General features: G+C 46.7%; 1 protein-coding gene across 2 annotated transcripts; it reads right to left on the bottom strand.

Annotated features, from left to right (window-relative positions):
* Positions 1-753: 753 nt before the first annotated feature.
* LOC128783138 (TOG array regulator of axonemal microtubules protein 2-like) lies at positions 754-11371 on the bottom strand. Of its 2 annotated transcripts, XM_053933728.1 has the most exons (8): positions 10880-11371; positions 9286-9403; positions 8186-8289; positions 6614-6818; positions 5219-5435; positions 4052-4138; positions 1442-1891; positions 754-985 (listed from the first exon to the last, which is right to left on the bottom strand). In XM_053933728.1, the coding sequence occupies exons 1-7, from the start codon at positions 10978-10980 to the stop codon at positions 1656-1658; spliced, it is 1068 nt and encodes a 355-aa protein (XP_053789703.1). In that variant the 5' UTR covers positions 10981-11371; the 3' UTR covers positions 754-985; positions 1442-1655. The 2 variants fall into 2 exon arrangements, with proteins under 2 accessions (XP_053789703.1, XP_053789704.1); XM_053933729.1 differs by lacking the exon at positions 9286-9403 and having other exon boundaries at positions 10880-10963.
* Positions 11372-11674: the final 303 nt, after the last annotated feature.

The following is an 11674-nucleotide window of genomic DNA, read 5'->3' as shown; positions in this document are numbered from 1 at the left end:
CAAGAGCTGGAGCTGAATCCAGAATTGCTTCTTTCAGCTCTGCAGGAATTCATGACACTGGCAAGCACTGGTCCATGGGAACAAAAGATCCCCTAGCTCTGGGCTGAATGGCACCCAGGCTGCGGTATAGATTTGAGGAACCCTTGTCACTTGTTATTGCCCTCCCAGTGCACTCATCCTTCTGCAAATCAGGTGCAAATGACACAGCTGGACTGCTGTCCCAGGGAAATGTACATACAGATGACTTTTGCAAAGCAGTGCATCTTTTCCCAGTGAAATACACGACCTCTTCTTGCCTATGAAATTGTGACTGAAGACCCCTGTGAGCCAGATCCATGTGAGACTGCAAAGGAGCAAAGCTTTGGGATTTGGGCACACTTCTCTTTGTTTCCTTGCTCAGGCCTTTTGTGAGCACAGAACACATCGAGGTAGGAAAGTTTTGATTATACAGGATCTTTTGGATCCATTGTCCCGCAAAGAGGTCAACAGGTGGCCCCCCTGTAACGCCAAGTAACAAAGAGCAGCAGAAATGACACAAAGAAAACATGGCACAAGCGGAAGAGGAGAGGCCCAATGAGGAAAGGATGTGGTGAAACACTGGCACATCGAGTGAGCTGCACTGCCATAATCTCTAGGCTAGCAGGTCCTGGTCTCACATTCTCCTCTTGGTTTATTTAAATTTATTTATTTACTTTGTTTTTAGTCATCAAAATAAAATATATACAATTAAAATATGTCATCAAAATTTAAAGATACAGTCGAAACACATTTATTCAAAACTACATCTAAGGATCAGAACATATGTACATCTATAACTATGAAGCCTAACACATAAATCCTATTCTTCAAACAATCTTCAGACGGGCAGCAGCTTCCTCCTGAGCCTGGAGGGCAGACCTCTTCTGGATGGGAGGCAAGGACTGTGGGAAAGGCAACATCGAAGTGTCCAGAGAAAACGTCTCGGTAAGACTGTAACCAGTCAGGCCTGCAAAATGGAGGCACAAAGTTTAACAGAGGCCACAATGCAAACCTAAAACATCTGAAGCTCCATATTTCATGGGACACATTTCCTGCCAACTTCTAAACAGCTGCCCAGGGAAACATGCTCCTGCCGGCAGACACTTGAGGCAGGCCAGGGGAAAACCCTGACCCACTTCCACAGAGCTACCACAGGAACAGCCTGGCCTCTGGGCTCTCCTGGCACAGCAGGAAGCCCAGAGCCCTGTGCTTTCCAGGAATGGCTCAGCTGCACATGCACCCTCCTGCTCCTCTCCCTGCCCCACAGCTGAGCAGCCCTACAGCTCCACGGGGCACTGGGAGAGCACAGCTCATTGCAGGGGGCACATGCAGGGCACAGCTGTTCCCTGGCAATGTGCACAGGCTCTCCGGGCTGCCACAAGACCCTTCCTCCCACCACAGATGGGCCCAGCTCCCACCTCACCTCTGGGTGAGGCTGAGCCATGATCGGCCTTCACCTTGTCCTCAATCTGGAGTTGCTTCAGGCCCCCCATGCCATGACTAGGAAGGGTGATGGAGAGAGCTGGGGCAGATGCACACCCTTCCTTAATATTGCAGCATTTTTGGCACAGCTATAGAGGCAGATCCGGAGGTGTCCAACTCAGCACTTCCTCAGCTTCCTGGAGAACATCACGCCTTCACCAGCCCAAAATTTTGGACAGGTTGTCCTGCACATGTGGAGGCTTGCTGGCAGCACACTTCTTCAGCTTGCTGCCCATCACCTTGTAGAGGGCCGAGGCAAGCTTGGTGGCCACAGTGCGGACATTGGCACTTCGGACAGGCAGCGCCTTGTTCTCCAGGAAGGACCAGAGCACGGGCAGGGCGTCATGCTGGACAACTTCAGGGCTCCTGGCATAAACCCACTCCACGAGCACTGCCGGGAGAGAGACACAGCTTCTTAACCACCAACCTTAATGCAAACAAGGATCTACCTCTGCTTTTGCTTCTTGGAAGCCTCTCTGGCTAAGACCAGCAAAATAGCACACAGGGCCCCATCATCCAGAAACGGGCAAAGCAGCTGATCATCCTGGAAACAGAACCACCAACCCCTCAGGACTAATTTCTCCAACCAGAGCCTTGTCCCTGTGGCAGACTTGGTAACTTTACTACGTTATTTCACAAGCTCTTTCTGCATGAACAATGAATGAAATGTCAAATTGCCTTTTCTTTCCATTAAGAAGTTGTCTAAACCCACACTGACGATTTGGAAATGCGCCCTAGAGAGGAAATGGAGAGATTTCTAATAAAAGGGATGATTCCATTGTTGTAATTTTGATGTCAAGTGCCAAATGTCTCATCTGGCTCTTCCCTTTGCTCAGTGGCACACAGCAAAGGGCAGTATTAGAACACACTTCAAAGCTCCAGCCCACCAGAGATGGCTGCTGCTTGACAGCTGGATTAGAACCATCAGTGACTAGCTGGTGTCTTTGGCAGAATGCTTTTGTGACTTCCAACAAAGAGCTGTTTCAAACTTCAAGGTGTCTTAGGTAATTACCCAGACCCTATTGCTGAGGCATTTGAGCATCTCCACATTTTAATGCCATTTCCCCTCCCATTGTTAATGCCACTTTTTTCCCATAATGCCCACTGCAATAGGGGCATAGAAAGAGAAAAATGCTACACAGGGGACTGAAATGTAACCAAAACACGAGTGTTTTCTCCTATTGTCTCTGAAATCTGCTCTCTGCTCATTTTCTGAACTGAACTATGTCAAGCACAGACAAAAATTTACTACCAAAGGCTCCTGGCATGGCAGACTGGGCTGAGAGATCAAAGCCTGAAACGCTCTGGAGACCATTCTTATTTTCTGGTCAGGCAAAATGTTATCTAGTAGCCATTTCTCATTCTGTGGTGGAAGAGCCTTCATTTTCCCTATGCTGTTAATCCACCAGCAGTCATCAACATTGAAACAGCTCCTGAAAGTACCCAAAACCAATTCTGCTAAGCAGGAAAAGCGTCCCCACTTCAAAATGGGAATTCATTTGAGTTTATATGTAATTAAAGACATTGGTGATTACTGAATGAGAGGAACAGCTCTCTGTTCCTACTAAATCTCAGAGAGAACATCTGCTTTTTCTAAAGTAGTCCTAATTTATGGTTAATTCCTTTATTTCAAAAGGATAATACTGCCAAACTAAATTCCCTATTGCTGGAGATCTACTTTATTCAAATGCTCATTAAAGGGCCTTTGACATTCCCAATCGCTGAACATGCCCTTTTGAGATTCCTAATGAAGACACAAAGTGGATTAAACTTTGCATTTAAAAGATGGTGCCATAATTAGCAGTGCCATTAGCCCCAGTTAAAGCAAGGCTATCAATCATCTTCTCTACTATATATTGAGATTATCATTTTTCCATTCCTTGCCTATTGCTGACATAGCAAGCTGCTCTGAGGAATCAATTATCAGCTGCATTTGTGGCATTTTGGACAGCGCTGTCACAGGAAGACACTGTTTGCACACCCTGAAATGCTCAGTCCAATGCCACTTTGACAGCACAGCCAGGGAGCCTCAGCACTCTGCCTCTTCCCCTCTGCCCCCAAAGGCTGCCTTGCACTAAATCCATGCCTCCAATATGTCTGTTGAGTTTTGACCTCAGCTGTGACCCCCCAGGCTCTGCACAGTTCAGCCGCAAAACTTTCCAAGAGGAAAATGAGAATTCTGTGAGGACAAAAGAAACTGATCCCCTGAAACAGCATTTGCCACCGTTGTCCCTAAAGGATCACAGATGTCCCTGAGCCTCCAAGAGAGGAGCCAGCTGGGGTATTTTTAGCCCCTTCCTTTCCTGGAGGTGGGTTCTGAGATGCCCCAGTGAGAGCTCAGCCCCGAGGCCGAGCGCCGCCCCCATCTCAGATGCTGCACAGCTCTGCAGCAGCCAGGGAAAACCTGCCAAATACACCTGCCATGGGTATTGGGCAGGAGGGACCAGCTCAGCACCTCCTGATTTGGAGGAGCTACTCTACTGTCTATTCACAGGCATTCCCTGTAAGTAGTCCCTGGGAAGACCTCTTGGCTTCGAAGGGGAGGCCATACCTGTGATACGCTCCGCGACATCCAGCAGAGCTTGGCCACTCAGTTGATTCCATTGGTAGCTGAACTCTTTCAGCAGTGATACTTTATCTACAAGTGAAACACATGTTTCTGCTCACTTTTCTGAGGTCATAGCAGAAAGGACAGTGGGGAGGGAAAGGGCAGGGGCAACCCCATTTTATAAAATAAAGTGCATTTCTGCTGACTTTTGAATCCTTTTCTTCTTCCAGCCTATGTGGCAGGCTTTTAAATTCCAAAAGAAAAGCTCTCCTTTCCCATTTGTAAATCCAAACTTGTCTGCTGTACCAGGAGCTATGTTAAAACATTTCACATCAGGCACCTCAAGAGTTCAGTCACATGTAAGCAGTGAAAAGGTTTTTCATCCCAGAGCAAAAAGGAAGAACCCCATCCTTGGGGCACAGAAAGGCACTGAGTCAGGCAGTTTGTGAGTTCAGAGAGCAAGTGAGGAGGGGAATGTGGAAAGTCCCTCTGAAGAGCTGCCTCTTCAACATTCCTTTTTTCAGGCATATTTCCCCAGTGCGGCATTTTCAGAGCTGACATAAATCTGCATGGCAAAGGAATTTAGAGCAGCCCTTGCCTATGAAGTTACTTGCTCTAGCCATCTTGCCCCATGCAAAACAACGTGTGGAACAAGGCCTCATTGACAGCTAGGATTAGACCTGTTTGTTATAAAGAAATGAACTTGGTGAATCTTAAGTTGCCCTCTGAAAATAGAAGACAAAGAAGAAAAGTGGAAAATAGGCAGCTAATGCCTATAATGTAGAGCTTTCCAGGTGGCTGCTCTGCAGAAGCTCTGGTGGGTCAGTGTCCCTTCATGCCAACAGCAAAGCTATTCATTTGGGAAGTCAAACGGGGCCCAAGCAAACTCCAAAACCCCCTGTGCCTCTGAACTGTAGCAAAGCTCTGCTCCGGGACTTGCTCTTCAGACAAGCAGCACAGAGCCAAGGGCTCCTGGGACTTTTGGGAAATGCTGACCACATTCAAGCCTGTTGGGGGACTGGTGCATAAGGACTGCACCTGCCCAGCTTCTGGTGGATGTCAGCTGGAGCGTTCCACAGACAACAGCAGCTATCAAGGCACTCAGCGTTCTCTTGTGTAGGAGAGACAGAGAGGCAGTTGAGGAGAGTCCATGCCAGGGGTCAGCCTTACCTAAATGAGCAATGGATTCTTCCAGTGCTTTCACGGCTGAGGCACGAACCCTGGGATCCTTTGAGTTCAGGCTCTTTGTTATTCCTTCCACCAAACCAATGATCACCGGGTTCAAGGCTTCCTCCAGGACGCCCGTGATTTCGGCCAGCACGTCCAGCGCCTTCTGCTTCACTTTCTTGTGGCTGTCAGATATTCTCAGGACAAAATAATCAAAAATCTGTGAAGAGAACAAACAACGTGAAAGCTGGATTAAAATGTCCTTGTTTGAAGAGTGGATGGAGCACTCAGCAACATAAAAGATGAAAGTGATCCTTTCTGTCTGGTCAGCACTTGCTTGCACAATTTCACTGTTTTCCTGTGGGCCACTCACTGGAATGGTGGCACAACCTCATGCTGGTTGAAAGATTTTCTTCTCTTTTTAAGAGGTTTGGTTGGGGACAGAATCGTTCCTATGGTATTTCTCTCCATCTATAAATCATTAAATCAATTCCATTTACTAATGCAAAAGACTACCTTTGCTTTAGAAGTAGGGAAGCAGATGTTTAGAATGCCTGGTTTTCTACACACTTGCCTCATGTACTGAAGGCAGTTACGATTTTGCCAAAACTATGGCTGGAGGAAGTCTAAGTTTTCTTTTGTTTATCTCAGAACCAGTGTCTGGAGAAGTGCAGGGCTCCGATCAACTCTTCTAGGATCTAGACCATTTCTCTAAGTAACAGGTAGACTTCTGAAATGTAATGTGCTCTACAGCTCTCAGTAGAGCAGGTTCAGTCCCTTGACAGCCACATTATCAGGCACCTTTTCCTGGAAAAAGGGACAAAGCAGCGACTGGGAGGAGAAGGCAGAGATGTGTCCTTAGCTGTTTTCCTCCTTTTCCAAAGAGAAAAAAAGACCCGCCCAGGAAGGGTGAGCACTGTCTTTACCAAGAGGAATAGGAACAAGGATGGAAATGAGTAGCCAGAGTTGTGCCTGTGCAAGACAAGATGGAGTATATAGAAGTATTCTTTAAAAAAAACAATGGGTTTAAACCAACCCAGCCTGATACTTCTCTTCCCGATGCAAATCCATTTTTGGTCTAGAGAATAATTGCCATGCTTTCAGGGGCTGCATTCCCTTCACTTAACCCAACTGGGAGTAGGAGAGAGCAGCAGTTAGACCAGCAGAAAATTCTGTCATCATCTGATGAACAGCACCAATAGGCACCTGCCAGACAAATGCAGCTGGACTGAAATAACTTGTCCTGAAGCCTAAACCTGAATTTAATTTGTCTGGCTAAGAGGGACCAGCGTGTCCCAAAGAGCCAGGATGGAGTGCCAAGACACACTGAATAAACTTTCCTGCTACAGGCTTAGGAAAGGAGCTAAAGGAAAGGGACAATGAAGATATCCTACATACTTGGACAATGTTAGTGGAGATGAGCTGGGGGCTGGTTTTGCACAGGTCTTGGAGGAGTGCCACTCCTTCCATCCGTGTCTGAAAGCCCTTGGCTTCCAGGAGACTGTAAAGCTTCTGGAGCAGCTCCGTTTCTTCCACAGCTGGAGGTAATGTGACCTGGGCTTTTGCACGGTGTAGGAGGCGTCCATCAGAGGTAGATTTCACCCTGGAAAATAAAAGCAAATTAGGAACCTGTTGGCGATAACACCTTCAGTTAATTGTGAGTAAAACATCTTGAGGAGCTTTCCTAATTCTGGGATTTCAAGCCAGAAAATCATGAAGCTCTGAACAACAATGTGGGCCTCATGCCAATCACTACGGGAGACAATCTGCAAGTAACATTCTCGCCAGTGCCCACTCGGGAAGACCAAGGATGAGATGCATCTGATCTATCTTCAGATGGCTTCCAAGGCACACAGGTCACATTGCTTTGTGGAGAAAGAGAGATGCTACTTCCAAGTTTAAATGCCTCCTCATATGGGATGTGTGTGTCTTATAATAAGGAAACTCATCCTTCTGGAGAAGTGTCTCTACAACCAGGCATGACAGTCTGGAAAAGTAGCTCAGATGCATCTGAACAGATGAACAGGGCCATATTTGAATGATTCAGAAAATCAGTAACAGAGATGAAAACAGAAGCCAGACATCCCAGAACAACGCTCACATTTCATTTGCTTCCCTAGAGACTAGATCCACAGCTTAACAACCCCACGGGGAACAATTCTCCTGGATCAACCTGTCTCTTCCATGTGCACAGGAAGACGCTAGCTATGCTATTGAGGCATGTGGTCACTTTCCTGCCACCGCTGAGCATGACAGAGCTAAATAAATCCCCTCTGCTATCAGAGGAGAACAGGTACAAGTAGCTCTGCAACTGCCATGAAGAGACAGCAAGGAGCAAATTCCTGTCTTAAATGCTAATGGCAGCACAGGACGAAATAAACCAAACATGCTGTTTGTCAAGCAAATTATATGAAGGACGGGACTATCAAGACAAAAAATCCACATTGAGGCACCTGTTGACCAAAGTTGCTCAGGAATTGCCTTGCTACTTACTACTCAAACTTGATACTGTTTGAGGGTAAGAAAACCATGATTCAGCCAGGCCAACCCACATGGGTGAGAAACTTTGTGGAATGGAATCTTGCTGCTAGACTGGGACTTCTCATCAAAACAGCCACTGAAAAAGACTCCACTCAGATGAAAAAAAAACCCTGGTTGAATTTACTTGTCCCAAGTCAGGCAGCAGAAACTTGTCCCTGTCATAGCCTCCACAACACCGCCCTTGCCACTGCACTGGATTGTCTGAGCTGCAACCAATGGGTGCCTTTTTGTCTCTCAATTTCTGTGGGAACCCCTCCAGAGAAGCTGTGTTCAGCGTAATGCAGAGGTAGGCATTTTTTATCATAGAGCATTTGTAGGGAAAGGAAACAATCTGTGGCACTGGTCATCTCTGCCAGAAAGATTTTCCTGAGGAAGAGACATGTAAAGCTTGTCATGTGCTTTGTCACATCTAACAAAAGTGCTCAGTACCGTTTGCTAGAAGACAATGTGGCCTGGGGCTTCTTCGAGCCATCGTTCCTCTTCTTCACCGGCTCCTTGACAGGTGGGCATTCACCCTTCTGGTTTTCCATTCCCTACAAAGACATAGAGAAACCCCATCCATCTTTAGACTATAAAATAGGAAATTCCCTGTTTAAAACACAAGTTAGAACCAGGATCACTGCTACCAAGGCTTAGGGAAACCTTTCCTAACTGACAGATGGAAACAGACCAGAGATTCAGTGATGTCAACTCTTTGTTTTCAATAGCTCAAGGCAAGTTATGGGTGCTACCATAATGAGCAGCAGTCTAAAATCCCAAATTCATTATTTCTTATTATTATGCTCATTATTATTATTATGCTCATTGAGCATAAATGGGAATAATGCAAACTGGTAGGCAACACAAGTGTTCGTAAAAGAAGTAACAGAAAAAACTGGACCCTGTGGGGGTTGGCCCATTGTGTTGGAAGTCGATTTGGTTCAACACTCGCTCTCCCTGAGCCTGCACAAAGGCACACTCCCTTCTATAATGTCAATAAAAGAAATAAAATCCTCCCCCAAACAAGCAAAGGATTTCCCACTGGATGCTGCTGAATTCACCAAGCTTCTTCCAGCTCCACAGGGCTTGACAGCAGGGCAGTATTCCCAAAAGACAGACAGTAATTGCAGTAACTAGGATTGACTTGGACATCTTTTGTAGATTTGGAAATTTTCTTGGTACTACTAATTCCAGTGTCTTTTGCAAAGACTCTGTTACCTTCAGAAGCACTATTCTCACTTAATTGCTTCACTGGGGGCAGAGTAGGGAGAGCGCAGGGGGGCTTACACTTAAATGTAAACCCATTTTTTCCCCTTTCCCTTTCCTCTTTGTGACTGATATTCAAAATATTCAAAAGCCCACTTTTTCCCTAATAATATCACTTCCTTTGTGGACTGCAGATGAACAGGCTGAGGATTAACAGCTCATTGCCAGGAGCAAAATGATTCAGCAGAAGAGGAATGAGATGAAGACAGATTGGGTATGTTTGAGCTCATATTAGCAGTGGCAATACTTGCACAAAGGAGACACTTCTCCTGCCAAGCACTTACTTTCTTCTTCATTCTTGTCAGAATGTCTTCCAGGCCACAGGTGGAAAGAGACCGTTCCAAAAGCATTTTAAATTTTTGATGATTGAGCAACATCTTCACCATCTCCTGTCCATAATGCCTAAGGAAGGATGGAAGGAAGGACAGGAGGGAGGGAGGGAGGGAGGAAGGAGGGAGGAGAGGAGGGAAGGAGGAAGGAAGGAGGGCGGAGGAAGGAAGGAGGAGGAAGGGAAGGGAGGGAAGGAAGGAAGGAAGGAGGAAGGAGGGAGGAAGGAGGAAGGAGGGAAGGAGGAAGGAAAGGAAGGAAGGAAGGAGGAAGGAGGAAGGAAGGAAGGAAGGAAGGAAAGGAAGGAAGGAAGGAAGGAAGGAAAGGAAGGAAGAGGAAGGAAAGGTGAAAAGGAAGGAAAGGAAGGAAGGAAGGAAAGGAAGGAAAGGAAGAAAGGAAGGAAGGAAAGGAAGGAAAGGAAGGAATGAATACAAAGGAAGAGTGTTAACAGAAGAGGCAGATACCTTAAACTCATCAGGTGCAATCCTTGCATGAGAAGGCATTACCTACTCAGCAAAGAGGGAGATTTACCTCCTCTTGACACTGCACAGTGCTGTCAGCTGAACACAAGGGCAAGAGGAGAATGTGGGGCAACAGAAAAATATCATTTCACTCTGAAAGTGTGAGTGTGCTTCTGTGGGATCAAAGGATCCCAGGGAACAAGCAAAACACATCTGCTTTGTTGTCAGAGCCTATTAGCAGTGTCCTGCTGCCATTGCACAGTAATTTGCCTTTCTTCAACTGGCAGGGAAGCCAGGACAAAACACCTCATGCATCCTATTGATTATTCTATACTATATGTATGCAGCGGGGCAGCTAGTTGCTCTGGTGTTCTTGGCAGCTATTAATGGAAATTTCATCATCAAAGTAAGAGGAGTTTGGCGGTTTGGGTTGGTTTTGCCACTAGGAAACCACAGTTTTCTTCAAGAAGAAATTTGCAGGTGACTGAGCCACAGATAACAGCATTCTAGAAATCTGCAGAACAGGCTTAGAACGACTGAATATGTTGGCTAAAGACCCCTGAAATATTTCTAGGAAAGTCTTAAGTTAATGAGAAATGGATGTTTGGGATCCTTCAGTGATGAACGTTAGTCAACACTTTGGCTTTGTGTTGTGCACCTAAGGCCAAACAAAACTGTTGGACTGGCTAATCTGAGCTCTTTTGATCTCAGTAAAGAATCCTTCAAGCCACAGGAAGTTGGCAATGCTCCTTTTTGCTGGCCAACCTCAGCTTACCCAGTACAGTCATTTGCCCAGGCAACCCAGAGCAGTGGGCACAGCACCAAGGCTGACAGAGCTCAGGAAGCGTTTGGACAGTGCAGTGCTCAAGCACATGGAGTGACTCTTGGGGTGTCCTGCACATGGCCCGAGATGGACTCGATGACCCTGATGGGTCCCTTCCAACTCAGCATATTCCATCATTCTATGACCCTTACTCACACAGTGAGGTTACTTCATATTTCCTTTAGTTCCCACTCTTTTGTCGCTTTACCTTTATAGCCAGACACAAAACGGTTTTCCTCTTTTAGGAGGTGAAATGAAGATCATTACCTTGTGTCCTTGTGACAGTCCTGCGCAAGCTTCCCTGCCACGTGTGCCAGCCTCTCAGCCCTGGGTGTGCCTGCCAGCCTTGTGACTCCAATTCTCTCCATCAAGGACAGGAGGAGCTCGGCCGCACACTTCCGCACCTGGACGTGGCGGCTCCTGGGAAGGAGAGAGGAAACCCTGGGGCACAGGGAGAAGGAGCAACAGCAGCACAGGCCTTGGCCAGAGCCTGCTCCCTGTCCTCGCTGGGGGAAGGAGGCCTGGGTTCTCCCTGCAACTTTAGACACCTGTAGAAGCTTCTGTCCTCAAGTAAACACAAAGTTAGCATTGTACAGAAGGACTGGCTGCAAGGAAGAGGGAGGAATTCAGTCTCCCTGCACTACCAGATACTCCACTTCTTTCACAGTATTTACTCTGAGAAAGATTAAAGAAATAGATGACATATGAATTATTTAGAAATGAAGGACAATTCATGCTGACCCATCAGAGGGCACCCACTACACAGAGCTGCAGCAGGATTGAGGCTCTTTCCACCCATTTATCCCCAAATCTGCAGACCTTTGGAAAAGACAAATGCAGGGAAAACACGTTGTGGGCTGTGAAGTTGCAGAATATCCAGCAATGCAGCCTGTTTCTTCTGTGAGGCTTGGCAAGGGAAACATCGGAATGTTTTACCCTATTCCAAAGCTGAGGAAAGGGTGGCAGGCAGTTTAGCCAGGTTGTCCTGTTCTAGAGAGTGTCTCTTGGGAACTATCCGGCCCAGCACCAACATTTAAGGCAGCTTTGCTTCAACTGTCCCAC

The sequence above is a fragment of the Vidua chalybeata genome, unplaced genomic scaffold, assembly GCF_026979565.1.
Source record: "Vidua chalybeata isolate OUT-0048 unplaced genomic scaffold, bVidCha1 merged haplotype W_reject_16, whole genome shotgun sequence".
Classification (NCBI taxonomy): Eukaryota; Metazoa; Chordata; class Aves; order Passeriformes; family Viduidae; genus Vidua; species Vidua chalybeata.
This window is presented reverse-complemented; position numbering and strand designations above follow the sequence as displayed.